Source organism: Schistocerca cancellata, chromosome 3 (assembly GCF_023864275.1).
Source record: "Schistocerca cancellata isolate TAMUIC-IGC-003103 chromosome 3, iqSchCanc2.1, whole genome shotgun sequence".
Taxonomy (NCBI): Eukaryota; Metazoa; Arthropoda; class Insecta; order Orthoptera; family Acrididae; genus Schistocerca; species Schistocerca cancellata.
Window position 1 is genome coordinate 162,324,759 of NC_064628.1, and position 24,725 is coordinate 162,349,483.

General features: G+C 40.3%; 1 protein-coding gene across 5 annotated transcripts in view; it reads left to right on the forward strand.

Moving 5' to 3' along the window:
* The window catches only part of LOC126174781 (axotactin), a 567,513-nt gene that overhangs the window by 433,069 nt on the left and 109,719 nt on the right, over positions 1-24,725 (forward strand). For all 5 annotated transcript variants that reach the window (XR_007535484.1, XR_007535485.1, XM_049921127.1 and 2 more), the window contains exon 28: positions 12,477-12,633. Coding sequence is in view for 3 of the 5 variants with exons in the window: in XM_049921127.1 (XP_049777084.1) it covers positions 12,477-12,633 (157 nt within the window). In the remaining 2 variants the exon portion in view is untranslated. The remainder of the gene's footprint in view (positions 1-12,476; positions 12,634-24,725) is intronic.

Sequence of the window (24,725 nt, forward strand, 5' to 3'; positions counted from 1 at the left end):
AGATGAAGAATTCTGATGTCAATGTTCCCTGTCTTCAGCATCTTCCTTCAGTCTTCTGTATCTCTTTCCATCTTCCATGTCATCCAAATGTTGAATTCTTCTTCTTCCCTCCTTCAATTCCTTTGATCTCCCTTTCAGTGATGTTGTATATGAGCCCCTCATGCTAAGTACGTGTCTGATCCAGTTGGCCTTTCTCTGAAGAATAGTATTCAGAATAGTTTTCTTGTCCTGTATTGTTCTCAGTACATTGTTGTTTGTCACCTCATCTGTCACTTGATCTTTTCTATCTCCTCCAGAAGTACATTTTGAAACTTTCCAGGTTTATTCCTCCATTTTCCTCATGGTCTGCATCACTGCTTCACACACTGCAATGCACCAGATGTAGCACTTCACCAGTTTCTTCCTTAATTCCAAGCTCAGCTTGCTGGTCAACAGAGTCCTCTTCTTGAAAACAAAGTCTTTCATGGCGGCACTGATATGTAAAACATTCTTGGTTTTCTTGTTGCGTCAATTTGGGATAAAATCTCAAGCTTTTGACAAAAACCTCCATCATCATCGACTTCACTGGCTTCACTGCTGCTGTGGTGGCCTTATATAGCCTGTGAACGGCTTCTGATTGGTTGGCTTGTGATTGTCAGTGATTATGTACTGCTGTTGCAGATGGTGTCAATTTCTGTGCTGGTGGCACCACCGCTTCCGTGGGAGTGTAAACCCTGCAAAGGATGTCTCTGCTGCTTCTCTGCATCGAGCGCTTGTTTCCATACACCACTCAAATAGAATCCACTATCGTGGTTAAAGTTCTTCTTGCTCATTCTTATTTCAACAGCCTGCTTAATAGCAGAATCCCAGTATGTGGAGGCATGGGACAAATTTTTAATTTCATTGAACAGTATTTTATGTTTGTTCATGAGGCTGTGCTCTGCAATTGCTGGTTTCTCCAGTTCTCTAATTTTAATATGCTGTTGTTGTTGTGCACAGAAGTTGGAAATGGTCTGACTTATGTAATTGCGTCCACACTCACACAGGATACTGTAAATTCCAGGGACCCTGAGGCCCAGACTGTCCTTAACAGGGCACATCATCTCCTTAATTTTCTTAGAAGGACAAAAAATCAGTCTTATACCCCGTCTACCCAGGACTCTTCTTGTTTTGCTGGATGTAGCACACAAAAAGGAAGAACCACAATCAGTGTTTCATCCTGTGAGTGTGCAGCTTTTTCATGTTTCCTGTTCTTGGAGGTTGCTGCCTTTATATTGTGTGCACCATAGCCATTCTTTTGGAACACGTACTTCAGATGGTTAATTTCGTACTTGAAGTGGTCCTCATCAGAAACAGTTTTTGCTCTATATGCCAACTTATTCAAAATGGGTCTCTTCTGAACAGGATTATGGAAGCTCTGTGCATTAAGGTAAAAATCAGTATGCATCTGCTTACAGTACACAAAGTGGCTGAGACAACTGTCTGCCTGTTGTTGTACTAAAATGTCTAAGAATGGAAACCTTCCTTCCTTCTCCAACTCAACAGTGAACCGGATGTTCTGATGTATGCTGTTCATGTGTTCCATGAATTGTTTGAGAGCTTCTGTGCCATGTGGCTGTGCACAACACCAACAGCATATTAAAAATAGTGAACTGGAGAAATCGGCAATTGCGGAGCACTGTCCCATGCCTCCACATACTGGGATTCTGTTATTAAGGAGGCTGTTGAAATATGAATGAGTGGGAAGAACCTACACTGTGATAGTGGATAATATCTGAGCGGTGTATGGAAATGAGCACTCAATGCAGAGAAGCACCAGAGACATTCCCTGCAGGGTTTACACTCCCACAGAAGCGATGGTGCCACCAGCGCAGAGACATTGGCACCATCTGTGACCAATCACAAGCCGACTAATCAGAAGCCGCCACGGGCTATATAGGGCCACCACAGCAGCAGTGAAGGCAGTCAGTTGCTCCTGACGATGACGATGGAGGCTATCATTGAAAGCTTGAGATTTTATCCCAAATTGATGTGGTAAGAAAACTGAGAATGAGACTTTGGAAGTGGCAGTTCATGCCCGAATTTCGTTTTTACAGTGGGCATCTTTTGTCAGCAAGTTTCCCGACTACTTGAACAGCATTACATTCTCTGCTTTTCACTTATTTACAGTTTCTCCCATTTTGATATATCGTATCACTTTTGATTTCCTTGCAGTTTCCACTAATCGGCTCATCTTGTATTGCAGTTATCTTTGATTTTTGGGGAGCACTGCTATGTCATCTGCATACTTAATGGTGTTGATGAGTCATTATCCTATTCTGAAGTTTCCACATCTTTTCAAAACTTCTGTTGCCAGCCCTTCTTCATACAGTTTGAAGCAACTCAGCTATAGACAACATCCTTGTCTGACCCCTCTTCCTATTTCCATGCTGTTTGTGTCTCCATGTTTAGTCACATCTTTAGCCTTTGTCCCAGGTACAAGTTGAGGATTAGTCTTTGATTGTCCAGTTAATTCCTATCTCCATGAGGATGTTCATCAATTTTGTGCAGTTGACTGTGTTGAAACACTTCTGCCAGTCTGTAAAAAAAGTACAAACTTTTTTGTTAACAGCCAAACCCTCATCCGACAAAATCCTCACCTTGCCGATGACGTTTCTGGTTCTTTTTCCTTTGCTAAATCAAAACTGGTCCTCTCCCATTACTTCTTCAATTTTGGGTTCCAGCCATCTGTTGAGTATTCTTTTGATGATCTTCACCATGTGTGAGATCACACTAATTGTTCTGTAATCACTATGTTTTTTGACTTTTTATTACTTCTCAAGAGCAATCGTTGTGACATCCAAAAAGTCCTCAGGCCATTCTCCAGTTTTGTAGATTGTGTTGTTGAGTTATGTCAATGCCTTCAAACCTTCGTTTCCAATTTCTTTCTGCAAATCCACTCATATGTTGTATTCTCCTGCACCTTTCCTCCTCTTATGTCCTTAATCACCTTCTTCACTTCCATTATCAGTATGATGAGCTCTTTTTTGTCTTCATCAGTAGCCTCCTCTGTCTCTATTTCAATGTCTTATGGAACACATTACTTATTGCAGAGTTCCTTTACGTATTCTTCACATGTTTTTAGCATGTCTGCTTGCTCAATAACCATTTGTACTCTAGAGTCTCCAATTCCAAAGTTCATTATTCCTCTGGTCTCGGTCCCTCCCAGCTCCTCCATTTTCTGGTACCTTCCTCTTCTTTATAGTTCTTTGCATTTCTTTGCACATTTCTTCTATGTACTTTCCTTTGCTTTGTCTGTTTCTCTCCTGATTTCATTTTTAAGTCTTTTGTATTCTTCTTCTTTAACATTTTTACACTTTGTCCTTTCCTCCAGCTTCTCCCGCATTTTATTGGTGATCCAGGGTTTCCTCACTCTCTTTGCTTGCCTCCCAACTCCAATCTTTAAGATATTCCATGTAACCAGTTTATCTTTTTGCCACAGCTCTTTTGCACTTACATTTTCACCTCTCACTTTGTTAAATTGTTGCTGCAAAGTTCTCTTTCTGCCTCATAGTTCTCTCTTAGCTTTTCCAGGTCCCATCTCTGTTTTCTTCTTTCAGACTGTCAGATCTTCTTTAATCTTGTACAGATTTCTGCAACCAAAAGTTGTAATCCTAGTCTTCATTGGCAGCTTGCATAGACTTGGCATCTTTCACACCACCCCTAAACCTCTGTTTGATGAGGATGTAGTCTAACCGATATCTGTTAATTTCTTCTGGGCTCTTTCATGTGTACAGTTTACTCTTCCTTTTGTTGAACCAAGTGTTCATCACCATCAACTTGCTTCACTGACAGAATTCCATTGCCATCTCACCTCAGTCATTTCTTCTTCCTAATCCATATTGTCCCACAATGTTTGCTTCCCTACCTTTTCCAGTGACACTATTCCAGTCGCCCATGATTATGGTGTTTATTCTTCCTCTGCCTTCAGAGTGTATGATATCTTTTATTTCATCACACATTTCCTCCACTTAATCCTCAAGATCTGATGTTGGCATGTGCAGTTGAACTATCAGAATGTCTGTTGGTTCTGCACTTATTTTCACAAACATTAAACAACCACTATGGCTCACCACTTTGGTCACACTTTGCACTGTATGATTTCTCATCACTATTGCTGCATCATATGCAAAACTTATTCCACTAGAATAAAAAATTGTGTAATTTCCTGACACTACTTCACCACTGTCTGCCCACCTCACTTCACTTTGCTCTTTGAAGTGTTCTTACATTCCATGTCCCAATTCTGAAATTAAAATAGCCCTTCCTTTTGATGACACCCCCTGAAGTACTCCCCACCTGGGGATCCAAATGGGGGAGTAGTTCACCTCCGCAGTTTTTTACTCTAGGAACTGCCATCATTATTCTCTGTCTTCCGATGTCCAGGAAATATAATCATGTGTTAGTCTAACCATTTCCTTTCATTATCACAGTATCATGGCCAAAGATACAGACTATTATTGGTTTCACTCATGAGTCTTTCATCTTGATCCATCTGAAGCATCATTTACTCTGTGCTTCAAATCAGTACTGGTGCCTAATGCTGTCCAGTATCAGCCTACCCATTTCATTAATTGACGACAACCATGACATGGGCATTGGATTGGAGGGTTGCCTCTTCTGCCGTAGTGATGATGTACATTTCTGCCTTCACCACCATTGAAGTCTTCACTGTTTCCTAGCAAGGACCCTCACAAGGAACTATCACCCAGGCCAGGTGAACCAAGGTTTTTTTAAAGAGGCTTTACTCTTCTCCCATCTCCTTTCTCAACCAGGCTTGGAAATGGCTATGGCAGAGTTCATCCCTCACACAACCAACAACTCTTCTTTGGTGTTTCTGTGATTTTAACATGGCAAGTGCTGTATCCCATGCTGTGCTAGTTAGTATCCCGTGTCTCTGTTCAGTGGATTAGCTGAGCTGTGAATTTCCACTACTTCTTTAATAATGTTGTCGCAGTAAAAAGGGGTCAATTGGAGAATTTTGCTGTTTTTGCATTCCATATTGTGTCCTGTACTAAGACAGTTTTCAGCCATTGCAGATTTCTCTGCCTGGTCCAGACACATTCTTATTCAATGTTGAACACATCTGTCTTCCACAGTGAGGCAAGTTTTTGCTATGTATGTCATCCTGCAGCTACATGGAATGTTATAGACACCAGATCTTTTTAAATGAAGATCATCTTTCTCTGGATCTAAAAGAGTTCTGAGTTTTGTTGGCAGATTAAAGAAAAATTTAACTTTTTTCTCCAATAATCTTCCTATTTTTGAAGAAACATTGCCAATGTATGGCAAAACAACCATTCCTGATTGTTCTTCACTTTCTTCCAGCTTCCCACTTTGTCTAGCATGCACCAGACATAAGGCGCTGCAAATCTTCTGTTTAGAATATCCGTTCTCTAAAAACGTGGCATAGCTCATCACATAAGCTGTCTGAATCTGATATGGCTTGTGCTCTGTGGACCAATGTCCTAAGCACACAACTTCATTGTGCAGTATGGCGACAGCTGGTGGCCTGTAAGTATAAGTCCTTGTGTGTAGCTTTACAGTACACAGCATGACCGAAGGTACCATTCTCTTTTCTGGCTAAAACATCTAGCAGCACAATTGAACCCTTTAGTGGGAAAATTTGAACACCATATTTGCAACTCCAAATATTTTGTCAGTTTGGTCAAGAACTTGTGACTTGCACCTTCAGATATTCTTGTTAGTTTCAATGTTGTCTCACTTTTCACTTGAGTCCTATTGCAGGAACCACTATTGCTCATTGGTGAAAAGCTAGAAGAGGAACTTGTTGACTTCTTCAAGCACGTGCTCACCTGACTTACTTTTCACTCAATGACCAACAATTTGAACAGACTGATGGTGTCATAATGTGTAGTCCCTTATCACCCATTGTGGCCAATCTTTCTATGGAAGATTTCAAAGAGAGAACACTACAGTCAGCAGAGTTGAAACCTATGTGCATTTGGCAATATGTGGATGACATCTTTTTCATCTTGCTCCATGGAACTGCATTGCTGGATTCATTTTGGAACACCTAAATTCTCTTCATTTGAACATAAAGTTTACAATGGAGTTGGAGAAAAATGGTGAAGTAATGTTCCTGGATATGTTGATGCAGAGAAAAGAGGATGGCACCTTGGGTCACACTATGTACCATAAAACTACACACACAGACTTATACTTACAGGCCACCAGCTGTCACCATCCTGCACAATGAAGTGGGGTATATAGGATGTTGATTCACAGAACTTGAGCCATATGAAATTCAGACAGCTTATCTATGAGCTACACCACCTCCATTCCATATTTTTAGACAATGGATATTCTGAAGAGGGGATTCATCATGCGTTATGCCTGGTGCATACTAGACAAAGTGAAAAGCTGGAAGAAAGTGAAGAACAAAAAGAAATGGTAATCTCGCCATATGTTGGTGATTTTCTTCGAAAATAGGAAGATTAATGGAGACCCATAAAGTTAAATGCATCTTTCGTCTGCCAACAAAACACTGAGCTCTTTTAAGCTCAGTGAAAGATGATCTCGATTTAAGAAAACCATGTATCTATACGATTCCCTTATATTTGTGGAGGGCAGATGTGTCAAATATCAATGATACACTTCTGGACCAGCCAGAGAAATCTGCAGTGACTGAGCATGATGTCTCAGTACAGGACACAGTATGGAATACAAAAACAGCAATGGAAATTTGCAGTTAGACTAATCTGCTAAACAGGGACACAGGATACCAACTTGGCACATCATGGGATCCAGTGCTGGCCATGTTAAGATCAATTAGCAACCACCAAAATGAATTGTTGGTTGTACAAGAGATGATGCTGTAGTGGCAACATAGATATTCTGTTGACAACTACGAGTACAGGCCACACTAGTGCAGGCACATATTCCAGCAGGCAGATTCCAACAGAGGGAGCTGGGATGGCCGATGGCAGCACACAGTATGACTGCCAGTCTCTGCACTTGTGTTCACCACCCGACAAGTGATGCAGCCGTCTCTCTCACTACCAATCAGCATATCCACGCTGCTGGTCACTGAATTTGGTACATTCATGCCTGCACAATTTATTTTCAGACTGTCAAAACAGGAGGCTTTGGTTACAGTCTCAGCATTGTGTTTAGCATATCTGTAGATGCTGGTCAGCTGTTCTGATGCAATAGTGTGGAACTTTCACAATGACATCCAACATCTTGTCTGAGAATCATATTTACAGTAGTCTGTCAGGAAAGCCTCAAGCAAAGGATTATCCTGTAGGTATATACCAAGATCATTCTTTTGATTCTGTGGATCAAGGAATTCTGTTCAGCAAAATAAAATGTTATGGCATTAATGGCATCTCTCCTGCAGGGATATAATCTTATCTCCATAACAAAAATCAGAGGATCTCATTAACAGACTGTGTCTCAACCATGACACTAACCTCAGAAAGGGGGTACGTAACATGTGCAGTGCCACAAGTCTTGATACTGGATACACTCTTATTTCTAACACACATAAATGACCTACGAATTACTTTGAAAGGTAGTTCAAGAACTTTAATGTTTGTCCATGACACAAGCATGCTGATCAGTTGTCCAGACTCAATTTTAGCAGACAGCTCACATGAGAGCTGTAGACACTAACAAGTGATTCACAACTAATAGTCAAAGTTAATACCACAAAGACTCATATTATGTAATTTCAAACCAGCAATCATGACATGTTAATACCAGATGTGGACATTAATAATCATATACTAAATGAAACACACTAATACTCATTAGGATCCAACTGGATAACAAGTTAAAATAAGTCATCACATAGATAAACTAATCAAGAAGCTCAGTTCAGTGTGTTATCCCATAGAAGTATGTCTCACTGTGCTGACCTAAAGACAAGAGTGTTGCTCATTTTGTGTATTTTCTCTCTGTGTTCTCTTGCAGAATTATCTTCCGGGGCAGTGCACTTAAAGAAAATAAAGTGTTTATTCAGCAAAATCAAGCATTAAGAATACTGTGTAAAGTAAATAACCAAGAATCTAGCATTAGACTTTTCAAGAATCCTGGAATTTGTACACTTACTTCCCAGTACATTTACACTTTAATAGTTTTTGTTGCTGATAATAAAATAAATTTCAACTGAACTGTTATTTCCAGAATCAAAATACAGGACAGAAAATAATTTTCATGTAGACTTTACCTCCTTGTCTAGGGTTCGGAATGGCATTACATTTTTTGGTGAGCAAATATACATAAATCTAATATAAAACAAGAAATTATTAATCCCTACAAATTATCGGAATGTCTGTTTTCAGGGATTGAAAAATTCTGTTAATTACATGGCAAGTAGTGGTGTTTGTTATAAAACTGTGAATAATATTTAATATTTCCTTTGAAATACACCATTGTAATCAAGTAAATATTAAGCTTTTTTTTTTTTCAAAGTACTAGCTCTCTTACTAGTTTACTCTATTAAATTTAGATGACATAACCATGAATATCTTAAGCAGTGTAATGAGAGTTTATTGGTAATGCATCATAAAGATTAATTATGATTAAGTTTTATAATTTGCTTGTCTTTTGTTAATGTGTATGTTGACTCATTCTGTCTCTCTGAAGGTTCTTCTTCTTGATGGGATGTATAGAACACAATGAAATAATGAGTAAATGAATGAATGTATGTTGGATGTTGAGTCATCAACAGATGTAGAAGTAACTTCAGATATGCCAAGAGAAGTATTGAATGTATGTTGGATGTTGAGTCATCAACAGATGTAGAAGTAACTTCAGATATGCCAAGAGAAGTATGTTGGGACCCTTGCTGCGTGTCTGGTGTATTGATGGCCCAGCAGACAATATTAATAGTCATGCGGATATCAGTTATCTATAATAAAGTACTAACAGGAAAAGGAAAACTGAAATATTATCAAGAACTGACTGAACATTTGTGCAAAGTTGTGAAAGATTGACAACTCAAGCAGTTGACAGACCTCAGTTCATTGCTGTAATTGTTGTTGTGGTCTTCAGTCCTGAGACTGGTTTGATGCAGCTCTCCATGCTACCCTATCCTGTGCCAGCTTCTTCATCTCCCAGTACTTACTGCAACCTGCATCCTTCTGAATCTGTTTAGTGTATTCATCTCTTGGTCTCCCTCTACGATTTTTACCCTCCACACTGCCCTCCAATGCTAAATTTGTGATACCTTGATGCCTCAGAACATGTCCTACCAACCGGTCCCTTCTTCTTGTCAAGTTGTGCCACAAACTCCTCTTCTCCCCAATTCTGTTCAATACCTCCTCATTAGTTATGTGATCTACACACCAAATCTTCAGCATTCTTCTGCAGCACCACATTTCGAAAGCTTCTATTCTCTTCTTGTCTAAACTATTTATCGTCCATGTTTCACTTCCATACATGGCTACATTCCATACAAATACTTTCAGAAACGACTTCCTGACACTTAAATCTATACTCAATGTTAACAAATTTCTCTTCTTCAGAAACGCTTTCCTTGCCATTGCCAGTCTACATTTTATATCCTCTCTATATCGACCATCATCAGTTATTTTGCTCCCCAAATAGCAAAACTGCTTTACTACTTTAAGTGTCTCATTTCCTAATCTAATTCCCTCAGCATCACCCGACTTAATTCGACTACATTCCATTATCCTCGTTTTGCTTTTGTTGATGTTCATCTTATATCCTCCTTTCAAGACACTGTCCATTCCGTTCAACTGCTCTTCCAAGTCCTTTGCTGTCTCTGACAGAATTACAATGTCATCGGTGAACCTCAACGTTTTTATTTCTTCTCCATGGACTTTAATACCTACTCCAAATTTTTCTTTTGTTTCCTTTACTGCTTGCTAAATATACAGATTGAATAACCTCGGGGACAGGCTACAACCCTGTCTCACTCCCTTCCCAACCACTGCTTCCCTTTCATGCCCCTCAACTCTTACAACTGCCATCTGGTTTCTGTACAAATTGTAAATAGCCTTTCGTTCCCTGTATTTACCCCTGCCACCTTTAGAATTTGAAAGAGAGGAATCCAGTCAACATTGTCTAAAGCTTTCTCTAAGTCTACAAATGCTAGAAATGTAGGTTTGCCTTTCCTTAATCTATTTTCTAAGATAAGTCGTAGGGTCAGTATTGCCTCACGTGTTCCAACATTTCTACAGAATCCAAACTGATCATCGCTGAGGTCGGCTTCTACCAGTTTTTCCATTCGTCTGTAAAGAATTCGGGTTAGTATTTTGCAGCTGTGACTTCTTTGGGATTGGAATTATTATATTCTTCTTGAAGTCTGAGGGTATTTCACCTGTCTCATACATCTTGCTCACCAATGGTATAGTTTTGTCAGGATTGGCTCTCCTAAGGCCATCAGTAGTTCCAATGGAATGTTGTCTACTCCCGGGGCCTTGTTTCGACTCAGGTCTTTCAGTGCTCTGTCAAACTCTTCACGCAGTATCGTATCTCCCATTTCATCTTCATCTACATCCTCTTCCATTTCCATAATATTGTCCTCAAGCACATAGCCCTTGTATAGACCCTCTATATACTCCTTCCACCTTTCTGCTTTCCCTTCTTTGCTTAGAACTGGGTTTCCATATGAGCTCTTGATATTCATACAAGTGGCTCTCTTTTCTCCAAAGGTCTCTTTTATTTTCCTGTAGGCAGTATCTATCTTACCCCTAGTGAGACAAGCCTCTACATCCTTACATTTGTCCTCTAGCCATCCCTGCTTAGCCATTTTGCACTTCCTGTTGATCTCATTTTTGAGACGTTTATATTACTTTTTGCCTGCTTCACTTACTGCATTTTTATATTATCTCTTTCCATCAATTAAATTCAATATTTCTTCTGTTACCCAAGGATTTCTACTAGCCCTCGTCTTTTTACCCACTTGATCCTCTGCTGCCTTCACTACTTCATCCCTCAGAGCTACCCATTCTTCTTCTACTGTATTTCTTTCCCCCATTCCTGTCAATTTTTCCCTTATGCTCTCCCTGAAACTCTGTACAACCTCTGGTTTAGTCAGTTTATCCAGGTCCCATCTCCTTAAATTCCCACCTTTTTGCAGTTTCTTCAGTTTTAATGTACAGTTCATAACCAATAGATTGTGGTCAGAGTCCACATCTGCCCCTGGAAATGTCTTACAATTTAAAACCTGGTTCCTAAATCCCTGTCTTACCATTATATAATCTATCTGATACCTTCTAGTATCTCCAGGATTCTTCCATGTATACAACCTTCTTTTATGGTTCTTGAACCAAGTGTTAGCTATGATTAAGTTATGCTCTGTGCAAAATTCTACCAGATGGCTTCATCTTTCATTTCTCTCCCCCAATCCATATTCACCCACTATGTTTCCTTCTCTCCCTTTTCCTACTGTCGAATTCCAGTCACCCATAACTATTAAATTTTCGTCTCCCTTCACTACCTGAGTAATTTTCTTTTATCTCATCATACATTTCATCCATTTCTTCATCATCTGCAGAGCTAGTTGGCATATAAACTTGTACTACTGTAGTAGGCATGGGCTTTGTGTCTATCTTAGCCACAATAATGCGTTCGCTATGCTGTTTGTAGTAGCTTACCCACACTCCTATTTTTTTATTCATTATTAAACCTACTCCTGCATTACCCCTATTTGATTTTTTATTTATAACCCTGTATTCACCTGACCAAAAGTCTTGTTCCTCCTGTCACCGAACTTCACTAATTCCCACTATATCTAACTTCAACCTATCCAGTTCCCTTTTTAAATTTTCTAACCTACCTGCCCGATTAAGGGATCTGACATTCCACGCTCCGATCCATAGAATGCCAGTTTTCTTTCTTCTGATAACGACGTCCTCTTGAGTAGTCCCCGCCCAGAGATCCGAATGGGGGACTATTTTACCTCCGGAATATTTTTAAAGTATATAGAATATTTATACAGTATATAGACAAATAAATTACACCCATTGCTGATTTCTTAAAACTAGTTCTGGAACACATGTGACAGAAAATCTTCTCTCCCTGTGTAACAATGATAAATTTCCTCATACAATCCAGGTTTAGTGTGTGTTCTCTATTACCAACATGTTATCTCGTTTCTGAGCTAACATTTGAGAAACCAGATGTCACCAAGGAAATGATAAATTTTTCATCATTTGGTAAACGACATGTATTAATATCTTCTTGTTTCCTAAATCTCTGTGCTGCATTCTTGTATTAAACTAGAATGATACCATGGTCCAGCATGGGTCATATTGTATCCTGTTACAACAAATATGAATATCTGTCATTCCATCAGTGTTGTAATGTACTGGACTATAACATATGATCCTGTCTCTCTTTTTGTCAAATGTTGTGATACAAATAGAAATTTGCAGATCATTGCGTTAAATCAGTTAGGTACTAAAACAGGTTGAGAATAAATATTGTAGTTCATCTGCAACAAATTTTTATGTTTGTTTCAGATTGATCAAGAGAATATCAAACTAGAGCCAACAGGAGTACTCAGTCTCTCTGATCTCCCTACAGGTGAACAGGGTGCCAATGAAGTTCAAGTTGGTGGGTTAAATACAACAGATCCTAGATTTACGGCCTATAAAAGTTTCAATGGTTGCCTCTCAAGTAAGTTTCTTCACCAGAATACTTGTTATCAGTTTTATGTAGTTTTTGTTTGAGAATTAAAGTAAGTTGCATTGAAAAACCAGTCTGCCTAACAAAACATTTTGCTTATTGGATTTACGTCCATAAGAGTTATATCTATATAGGACTAAAACACAAACTTTACCATCATTGTGCTCCTAAACATAACAATTGTCTGAATCAACTGATTTGATACCACATGTTAATACACTATGTGATCAAAAGTATTCGGACACCACCTAAAACATACATTTTTCATATTAGATGCATTGTGCTGCCAGCTACTGCCAAGTGCTCCATATCAGCATCCTCAGTAGTCATTAGACATTGTGAGAGAGCAGAATGGGACGCTCCGCAGACTTCACGGATTTCGAACGTGGTCAGGTGATTGGGTATCACTTGTGTCATACGTCTTTATGTGAGATTTCCACACTCCTAAACATACCTAGGTCCACTGTTTCCAATGTGATAGTGAAGTGGAAATGTGAAGGGACATGTAGAGCACAAAAGTATACAGGCTGACCTCGTCTGTTGACTGATAGAGACCACCAACAGTTGAAGAGGGGAATAATGTGTAATAGGCAGACATCTATCCAGACCATCACACAGGAATTCCTAACTGCATCAGGATCCACTGCAAGTACCATGACAGTCAGGCGGTAGATGAGAAAACTTGGATTTCACAGTCGAGCGGCTGCTGATAAGCCACATATCATGTCAAGTGATGCCTCGCTTGGTGTAAGAAGCCTCAACACTGGTGACTGAACAGTGGAAACGCGTTCTGTGGAGTGATGAATCATGGTACACAATGTGACAATCCGATGGCAGGGTGTGGGTATGACGAATGCCTGGTGAACGTCATCTGCCAGCCTGTGTAGTGCCAACAGTAAAACTCGGAGGTGGTGGTGTTATGGTGTGATTGTTTTTTTCATGTAGTGGGCATGCATCCCTTGTTGTTTTGTGTGACACAGGCCAACACTGATTTTTTAAGCACCTTTTTGCTTCCCACTGTTGAAGAGCAATTCCGGGATGGCGACTGCATCTTTCAACATGATTGAGCACCTGATAATAATGCACAGCCTGTGGCAGAGCAGTCACACAACAATAACATCCCTGTAATGGACTGGCCTGCACATAGTCCTGACCTGAATCCTAAAGAACACCTTTGGGATGTTTTGGAATGCCGACTTCATGTCAGGCCTCACCGACCGACATCAGTACCTCTCCTCAGTGCAGCACTCTGTGGAGAATGGGCTGCCATTCCCCAAGAAACTTTCCAGCATGGGCTGCCATTCTCCAAGAAACTTTCCAGCACCTGATTGAATGTATGCCTGTGAGAGTGGAAACTGTCATTACAACTAAGGGTGGGCCAACACTATATTGAATTCTAGCATTACCGATGGAGGGCACCAAAAACTTGTAGGTCATTTTCAGCCAGGAGTCCAGATACTTTTGATCACATAGTGTACCTTTTGCTGCATTATTTCATCTTGCTAATATTGATAGTGTGCAAAACTTTAAGTTTCCATTTCAGTGTATTTTCTAGGAGTTATTCCCAAGCAAGCAGATGTTCACTAAACGACAACACTCACTAAGAAAACTGGAACAGCCTTTCAGCCTATCAGATTCTGAAATAGAATGTAGGCATTTTCATTGGTAATTTTCTGCTCCTGCCAATAGCATTCCTCTATGAATTGCTGATTCCTGCCAGCGTTTCAGAAGTTTATTTCCAACATGGGTTGAAAAACGTTTGTTATAATGAGAAATCTGTTGAGTCCTTGTTGCCAAATGTGGGGTCTTATCCACACATCATGTATAGGGTGCCTAAGGGACACTATCTCGAAATGCTATACAACAATTCAAGCAAATAACATTAGTAGTTTTATTTCAATAAAGCAGGTTGACAATACATGCAACATAAATCTGAGTCCTTGCTATACACAATGTTCAAACAAGCAATGGGTATGGAATGGTACAATCTGATATCATAGCTCTCTCTGCCAGGCCATGCTAATACTCTGTGAATCCTGTCCACTAATGTCCAGTTGAGGCTGGCAGGAGCGGCACTTATATTCACTTCTTGCAAAGGTCGCTCCTGTCGAGGCGTGATCCTTGTCAGTGGACTATTGGCTGATGTTGCCTCACTGCCTTCTCTGATCTTGCATTCTTCCTCTTCATTTCAGCACTTGTGGTTACACCAGAACGAAATCAATATAAGAGGATACAACCACAAATCATCTCCAGGCTGGACAAAGCACACTTTGTTCATATCCCGAAAACCACATGTGACATCCACAGTAACCAAGAACACAAGCCCAGCAGGCACTTGTATAATATGCTAAACAGCCATACATTTTTTGCGAGAGATCAAATTATTACTAATCAGGATAGTCAAAAGTTTTGGAGCCAAAAAGTTAACAAACATGCTGGAGTCAAAAAATTTACAGATGTGCTGGAGATATGCTAACTGGTTGGTATTTACAGAGACCACTATTGTTCCTAAACATATTCTTGACAAACATCCCTACATTACACATATCATATGTTCAGTTACCAAGACTGTATTAAATAAAATAGTGTTGAAGACACAAGACGCCAGAAGAAGCCAAATTTGCATTAACTCATATGGAACATCATCACTAAAACAGAAGAGTACAGATGGCTATTTGCTGCTGAATAATTGAACTGAAATGTACTCTTGCTATGAATGTCTACACTGAAGCACCATAGAAACTGGTATAGGCATGGATATTCAAATACAGAGATAAGTAAATGGGCAGAATGTGGTGCTGCAGTTGGCAGTGCCTGTATACGACAAAAAGTGTCTGGCACAGTTGTTAGATCAGTTATTACTGCTACAATGGCAGGTTATCAAGATTTAAGTGGGTTTGATTATGGTGTTACAGTCAGTGCACGAATGATGGGACACAGTATCTCTGAGGTTTCAATGAAGTGGGGATTTTCCCATACGACCATTTCACGAGTGTACCATGAATATCAGGAATCCGGTAAAACATCAAATCTCTGACATTGCTGTGGCCAGAAAAAGATCCTGCAAGAAAGGGACCAATGATGACTGAAAAGAATTGTTCAACATGACATAAGTGCAACCCTTCTGCAAATCGCTGCAGATTTCAAAGCTGGGCCATCAACAAATGTCACCGTGTGAACCATTCAACGAAACATCATCAATACGGGCTTTTGGAGCAGAAGGCCCACCCACGTACCCTTGATGACTGCACAAAACAAAGCTTTACATCTCACTTAGATGTGTCAGCATCAACATTGAACTGTTGAGAAAACAGCCTGCCCAGATGAGTCTCATTTCAAATTGTATTGAGCGGATAGATGTGTACAGGTATGGAGACAGCCTCATGAATCCATGGACCCTGCATATCAGCAGGGGACTGTTCAAGCTGGTGAAGGCGCTGTAAAGGTGTGGGACATGTGCAGCTGGAGTGATATGGGAACCCTGATATGTCTATATACGATTCTGACAGATGACACGTAAGTAAGCATCCTGTCTGATCACCTGCATCTATTCATGTCCATTATGCATTCCGATGGACTTGGACAATTCCAGCAGGACAATGGGACACCCCACATATCCAGAATTGCTTTACACCTCACTTGGGCATGTCAGCATCAACATTGGACTGTTGAGAAACAGCCTGCCCAGATGAGTCTCATTTGAAATTGTATTGAGCAGATAGATGTGTACAGGTATGGAGACAGCCTCATGAATCCATGGACCCTGCATATCAGCAGGGGACTGTTCAAGCTGGTGAAGGCTCTGTAAAGGTGTGGGACATGTGCAGTTGGACTGGTATGGGAACCCTGATATATCTATACACGATTCTGACAGGTGACACGTATGTAAGCATCCTGTCTGATCACCTGCATCTATTCATGTCCATTATACATTCCAGCAGGACAATGGGACATCCAGAATTGCTACAGACTGGGTCCAGGAACACTCTTCTGGGTTTAAACACTTCTGCTGGCCATTAAAGTCCCCAGATGTGAACATTATTGAGCATATTTGGGGTGCCTTGCAATGTGCTGTTCAGAAGAGATTTCCACCCCCTCGTACTCTTACAGATTTATGGACACCCCTGCAGGATTCATGCTGTCAGTTCCTTCCAGCACTACTTCAGACATTAGGTGAGTCCATGCCATGCCCTGTTGTGGCACTTCTGCTTGTTCATGGGAGTCCTTAGGGTATTAGGCAGGTGTACCAATTTCTTTGACTCTTCAGTGTAAATGTTGTTGTTGTTGTTGCGGTCTTCAGTCCTGAGACTGGTTTGATGCAGCTCTCCATGCTACTCTATCCTGTGCAAGTGTCTCATTTCCTAATCTAATTCCCTCAGCATCTCCCAATTAATGTGACTACATTCCATTATTCTCATTGTGCTTTTGTTGGTGTTCATCTTATATCCTCCTTTCAAGACACTGTCCATTCTGTTCAGCTGCTCTTCCAGGTCCTTTGCTGTCTCTGACAGAATTACAATGTCATCGGCGAACCTCAAAATTTTTATTTCTTCTCCGTAGAGGTTAATTCCTACTCCAAATTTTTCTTTTGTTTCCTTTACTGCTTGCTCAATATTCAGATTAAATAACATTGGGGATAGGCTGTCTCACTCCCTACCCAACCACTGCTTCCCTTTCATGCCCCTCTACTCTTATAACTGCCATCTGGCTTCTGTACAAATTGTAAATAGCCTTTCTCTCCCTGTGTTTTACCCCTGCCACCTTCAGAACTTGAAATAGAGTATTCCAGTCAACATTGTCAAAAGCTTTCTCTAAGTCTACAAATGCTAGAAATGTAGATTTGTCTTTCCTTAATTTGTTTTCTAAGATAAATTGTAGGGTCGTAGGGTCAGTATTGCCTCATGTATCTGTGTAAAACATCATTATTAGCTGGTTTATGTTGAGTAAGATCTTCAGACTTTGATATATAGTCATCTTTGTAAAACCCGATGTAGTCAGTTAATGAGGCATGTAATCTGTAATAATTTACAATAAATTTATATATTTTGGTCACCGTATTTTATATTGTGATCAAGACAAAAATATATAGTGACATAGTCACCTTTTCCCTAGAATGAAGTTAAATTCTCATCTTCTAAATATGGCACTGAAAGAGATTTCATTTCTAACAGGTCCTTATTCTCTAATATGGCCAATTCAGGAGCAACTGATTGTGCTGCCACAGTTTCAAAGTCCAGTTTTATCTCTTGGAATTGATTCCCTGATTATAATGGATCACTGTCTTCTTCAGTTTTTATGGTAGAAGTGAGAGAAAGAGCTTCATCCATTTCTAGTGTAGACAAAACATTAGCATTCTGCAGATGGTTTTGGGGAAGGTCATCTTTCCCATCCAAAAATGTAGAATTTCCATCATCTAATTCCTCTATTTCCCACCCTTCATAGTCCCTCAGGTGCTTTTTGCAAACTTCCTGCTCTAATCTGAACTGTTAGGATCTATGTTCAAGCCATTTATTCTTCCTTTCTTCTGTTCCTTCTTTTTACATTCCTTCCTTCTCAGTCTTCTTTTCATCTCTCTCTATTTCCCTGCCTGCCTGCTTCCATGATGTCTTCCTTCTCTTCCTTTTCTTACTCTCTCTCTCTCTCTCTCTCTCTCTCTCTCTCTCTCTCTCTCTCTCTCTCTTAGCTGTATCCCACTATGCCAACAACTTTGTTATTTGGTCCATTTTATCTACACTACTTTCTGTCAAATTAATTCCTCCTTGTGCATCTGCTTTCATTTCTCCTCTCTCTATTTATACTTCACTCCTCCTTCCAGCTTATCTGTTCCTTTTCCATTATCCCACTTCTACTTTTCTTTCACTTTTAAACTGTAGACCCTCAGCACAAGACCCAGCAGCCTGCAACATTAAAGTTTTACAAGTTGACACATTCACAAAACCAAGAACTCATGCCCAACAGTTCCTACAAATTTCGTAGTGTTGTGATGTAGGATTTACCCTTCTGGTTTTCTACATTGTGCTGCCAAAGAATATGCAGCACATGAGACAAATTATAGAACATATAACAGTACAGATTCAACTGGAAATGGTTATTGGTAGACCCAGAAAGTATTATCTGCTGCAACATTATTAAATCAGCCCAAATAAGAGTGACCAGCCTCACTATGATCCGTAAACCAGGGTTAAAATGGTCACTATTTCTGTGCCAACAGCTAGCAAATCCCACTGTAAATTTCCTCAATAAGCAAAAAGGGAAAAGACACACGCAAAATCATCAAACATCAAGTTGTCACAGAAATAAATCGAATTTATTGTCTTCCATTAGAGATTGCCAAGTCCACATTTTTCATTAAACTCCATCTCCAACTAGCTATTGCCTCCACATTCTAATATGAGGCCTCTTCCTACCAAGCACATTGCAGCAGGCAAGCACATTGCAGCAGGTTGAGGGTGCAATGATCGCTATGGAAGAGTGGAACAATCATTGTTTTAGCATCTCACATTGAAGTTTGTGCTAAATTTTAAGCTTCTGTAAAACTTTGCCAATCTTGGGGATTTTGCATTCTTTTAAATTTGGAATACTTTTTTATTTTATTTTTTTATTGCTTCTGCATTAGTGGTAGGACCTGTTTTGTGTACCACAGAGGATCAGTACCATTTCTTATTAATTTATTTGGTATATATCTCTCAGTTGCTGCCAATACTATTTCTTCAAATTCAGACCACATCTGGCCTATGCTTATATGGACAGACTGGAAGGAGTGGAGACTGTCTCTTATGAATGTGTCAAGTGATTTTTTAACTGCTTTTTTAAACAGATATGTTCTGTGTTTATTTTTGGTGTATTTGGATTTTATGTTAATCAGTCTTACTACAATGACCTTGTGATCAGTAATCCTTGTATCCATCATCATGTTCCCTATTTACTCAGGGTTTTTTTGTTTCTAATAGGTTAAGTATGTTTTTGCAACCATTTACACTTCGAGTGGGTTCCTGAACTAATTGTTTGATTAATTGTCAGAAAAAGCATTCAGTACTATTTTGGATGACACTTTATGCCTACCACCATCTCTGAACATGTTTTGTCACCAACATAATTATGGTAGATAAAAGTTACCACCAACAGTAATTGTGTGAGGGAGTAGCTATTTGAAATGAGACTCAAGTTTTCTGTTCAGCAACTGTATCATCCAACTCAGAGAGTTAGCACCAGGAACCAGTTATTAATTTATTACAATTGTCAAGTATAATGTCTACCCATACTAGCTCACAAGCACTATCTACTTCAATTTCAGTACACGGTAAACAATTTCTTACAACAATAAAGACTCCACCACCTACTGTCTTTAGTGTACCCTTTTGTGAAGCAATTAGGTTCTTTGTATCAATTCTGCCTGAACTTATCTCTGTATTCACTCATCATTCAGCACCTATAATGATTTGAGCTTCAGTGCTTTCTGTTAGTACATGGAGATCTTGTTCTTTCCCAACACAGCTATGACAGTGTACAACTACAATACCAATTGTTGTGAGGTTTACCCTCATCCTGTGTTTGCTCTGCACCCTTTTACACTGACATGCTTTCTGTTCTTTCCAGAGACCCACTAACCTAAAAAACCACCCAGTCTAACCCACACAGCCCCCACTACCCATGTAGCTGCCCCCTGTGTATAGTGGAGCCCTGATCCTTTAAGCAGAATCTGAAAACTGAGCACCCTATGATGCAACTCGAGGAGCCTGAAACCTAAATGGTCACAGAACCATCTGAGCCTCTGATCCAGACTCTCCACTTAACTCTGTACCATAGGTCCACAGTCAGTCCTCTCAACAACATTACAGATGGTGACTGTGCCTTCATCTGGCAAGCAAGACTGGAAGTCCTTACCACTTCATCTACTCACCCAAAACCAGAGAGAATCTCTTTCAACTCAAAGGGACATATAACCTGCAGTTGGTTGCACCCTATGCTCAAAATGGCTCCTGAATGACTCCTCCTGGTATGCACAAAGAGTTCACACTGGATTCCTTCCCCTCCTTTGCTGGCTTATTTCTAAGGAGCCACATTACATGCCTTGTATTGGTGCACCCATCTACCACTAATTCTACTCTCTGTGAATGCCCAGACTGCCAGCCAAGAGGCTTAACACTCCCTGAAACCTGTTCATCAGATAAACTGGGAAGGCCCTTCAATTGGCCCCCCAGGAAGTCTTTTGCCAATCGCCACACCTTGGAACAAACTCCCACTAAACCATGGGTGAGCAGTCAACCTCAATGTGGGCAGTACTTAGGGCAGCTACAGTAATGGACAAATCTGGGGACATTTGGGACGTGCTAGACAACCCGCAGATCCTCACATCTGCTCCCCCCCCCCATGATAGTGCCTATTGGCAACAGCCTCAGGCTGCATGATCAAAGCCAGCTCTGCCTGGTGTTGTGAGTGAAGGGTCACAAACTCAACTCACATCTGAGCACAGCAGTCACAGTCTCTATCCCTACTAAAGATGACAGAAATAAATAAAAAATAATACACAAACATGCAGTAAATTTAACAGTTTTAAACCAAAGAGCTCAGAGGAAATATCAAAGTAAGTTGCTTCTTATGGGAGGCTGTGTCAACCCACAAGCCAAATGGGGTACTTTGATACATTGCTGTTGTAAAGGAAACTACCACTCAACTGAATGTTTTACAACAGTAACTTGCTCTTCGTGTGAAAACAAATGCCTGTTGTGATGCAGACAGCAGTACTGTGGACTACACTGTTAATAAAATGTAGAATTGTGATAGATAAATACACAAACACGTACAAAATTTAAGAGTTTTAAACTAAAGAGCATGGGAGAAATTCAAAATAACTCGATTCTTATCAGAAGGTGTGTCAACTCTCAAACCAAGTGTTGTTCTTTGAAGTGCTGCTGTTTTGAGGAAGCTGCCAGTCATTGATCATTTCCTGCTCCCACTAATAGAAATAGGCCACAAAATATAGCTTGGTGCTGGAACTTTCAGAAGTTTATTTCAAATGGGTGCTGGCAACATACCTGTTTTAATTATGAAGTCACTAGTCATTAACACAGCTTAGTGGGCCCTGATCATATCTCATTTAGAAGGATTATGGAAATACCAACCCATCCGTTGGGTGGACAAGCCACCTATGCCTGGACACCGGAAACCACTCTGACATCCACGGTAACCAAGACAGTAAGCCCAGAGGGCATTGTCTGGGATGATATCAGCATTCTTGTGCATGTTGCCAACTCATCTTTGCTATGTGTAATCACATCAATAAGTATCACTAACGCCCAATCTACTTCAAGGGATCTAACACTCCCATTCTTTGCTGAACATTTACTTAATCAGTTACAAACATGCCTTGATCATCTGTCCTTGCCTTAAACAGTTCCTACCGCAATCCCAACTTGATCCACCACCACTACCTCAAAATCATCCCATGCGCGCCTTCCAAGAATTCCAAACATCCAGCATTGTTTCACAATCCTTCCTCAGGTCTCTACAACATGACACTAAACTGTCCTCTGCAGAACTCCAGTCTCTGTGTTCCATAAAAGCTGATGACTCCATCATTATCCTCCTCACAGACAAAGGATCTACCACTGTGGTACTTGACCGAAAGGAGTCTGATACCTCTAAATACAGTATCTCCCATCAAGATCCCATCACTGTGACTCAAAATAACTTGCAGTCCTCCTTAAAACCTCAGTCCCCTTACAAGGACTAACACCTCAATCCATAGAACTTCCTACTCCTCCCAGACCATGCATCCCCATCTCTTTTCTTCTTCCTAAGAGTCACAAATCCAATCATCCTGGCCATCCTATAGTTGCTGGCTTCAAAGCACATGCAGAATGTACATCTGCCTTAGTTGATCAGAACCTGCAGCCAGTAGTACAAAGACTTCCCTCATGTATTAAAGATACGAACCATTTCCTAGATCATCTGAAATCTGTGCCTGTCCCATTCTCATCATGCACCTTGCTTGTCACCATTGATAGCACCTCCCTCAATACCAACATCCTCTACATGCATATGTACATAGTCTGTCAGCTGCTGAACATTTCCTCTGTCAGCACCCACCTGATTCCAAAACTATGACATCGTTCCTGCTCACCTTAATCAACTTAATACTTACCAACTACTACTTCATCTTTGAAGGGTAGACATACAAACAGATCAGGTTATAGCCATGGGAACTAGGATAGCTCCTTCCTATGCGAACCTATTCATGGCTCGATTGGATGGGGCTTTCCTGGGATCCATAAGCCTTAAGCCCCTGGTTTGGTTTAGATACGTTGATGACATTTTTGTCATATGGACTCATGGTGAGACTGACCTGTTAAAATTCCTGGAATCTCTAAATACCTTCTCCCAATTAAATTTTACATGGCCCTACAGGGTGTATATGACCTGGGACAACCAGGAGATCCAGGAAAAACCCGGAAATGTTTTCATTCAGGAGAAAACCGGGAAAAACCTGGGAATTTTTTAGAATTCCAGGAATTTTTCATTGTTTTAGTTTTCAGTTAAATTTTTGTAACTTTGACTGCTAAGAACCAATACTCTAACAAAGAATATTACTGTAGCTCACTACTGCAGAATAATATGGCAGCAATAAAACACGAATGAAAGAAAAAAAATTAAAATAAAACTTAAGTTTCAAAGGAAATGCACCATATACAGCAACAAAACACAGTGCTCATACAAGCGTCTGCCAACAGCAAAATGTGTCAAAGTCTTTAGGAAGACTATGCAATGTTTCATAACAACAAATCACCTCTGATGAGCATGACGTCACAACTGTTTACATTATATTCGTTTGAGCAGTTGCGAGCGAGCTTATGCGCATGCGCAGTTGAGTCACATATGAGTAGTACCTTCTACCACTTCTGGCTACAGAAGTGTGGCAGTTAGCTGTATACCGTATTTACTCGAATCTAAGCCGCACTTTTTTCCCGGTTTTTGTAATCCAAAAAACCGCCTGCGGCTTAGAATCGAGTGCAAAGCAAGCGGAAGTTCTGAAAAATGTTGGTAGGTGCCGCCACAACTAACTTCTGCCGTCGAATATATGTAGCGCTACACAAGCGTGTTTTGTGGGCACAAAGATAAATACTGGCGCCAAAACCTTTTTTTTTTTTCTCCGCCCCGAGTTTCGACCACTGCATTTTCATACATTGTCCAACGAAGTAAATACAAATTCCGTATTGTTCATCTTCGAATGTAGCAGAATTTCAATGTACTACGAAAATCCGACTGGCAAAAAAAGTAAGTATATGCCGCGAGCGGCGACAGGCCGTACACACGCACTATCAGAATGCAATAAACAATGCATGACACAGTACAGTAATGCATTTTCAGCTTAGAGTGACGTAAACACCTATAACAAAGAAAACGGCACTTATCAGATCAAAGCAAAATAAGCAATCGATTCAAACCAGACGAAGCACGTGAAAAAGGAAGAGTACCCGTATAAATACGGACGGAGCGCCTGACGCATAGCAATGGCTACCTGGTAAAGCTTAACTGCTAAGCTTACGACTCGAACCAAACTACTGTAGCTGTATCGTCTTTCATTCAACCTAAATTGTATCTCGTATTACAATGGACCAACTTTGTTTCGATTTGGAGGTGCGGCCTAAAACTTTTCTCTCCTCTTGAATTTCGAGTCTCAAATTTCAGGTGCGGCTTAGATTCAGGAAATATTTTTTTCCTTTATTTCGAGTCTCATTTTTCATGTGCGGCTTAGATTCGAGTGCGGCTTAGATTCGAGTAAATACGGTAAGCAAAAGCAGTAAGCAGCCAGATGCTATCCGGAAAAATTTTACTGGTGCGCCTAAGCTTCCAGATTCACGTATGCGCACAGGCCCAGAACTAGGGTGCAGGGGCAAACCAGGGTATCTGCCCTGGACAGCAGTTTCATGGGAGGGGGGGAGGGGGGGGGGCGCCAGATTCATATTATTGAGGAAAAAAACCTCGTTTCAACAAGCGCCTAGCATCCAGCACACTTTGGTCCATCGATTACTCATATGATTTTGAATGCATCCCTGATGGTTTGTGAACAAATTATAAGTTTA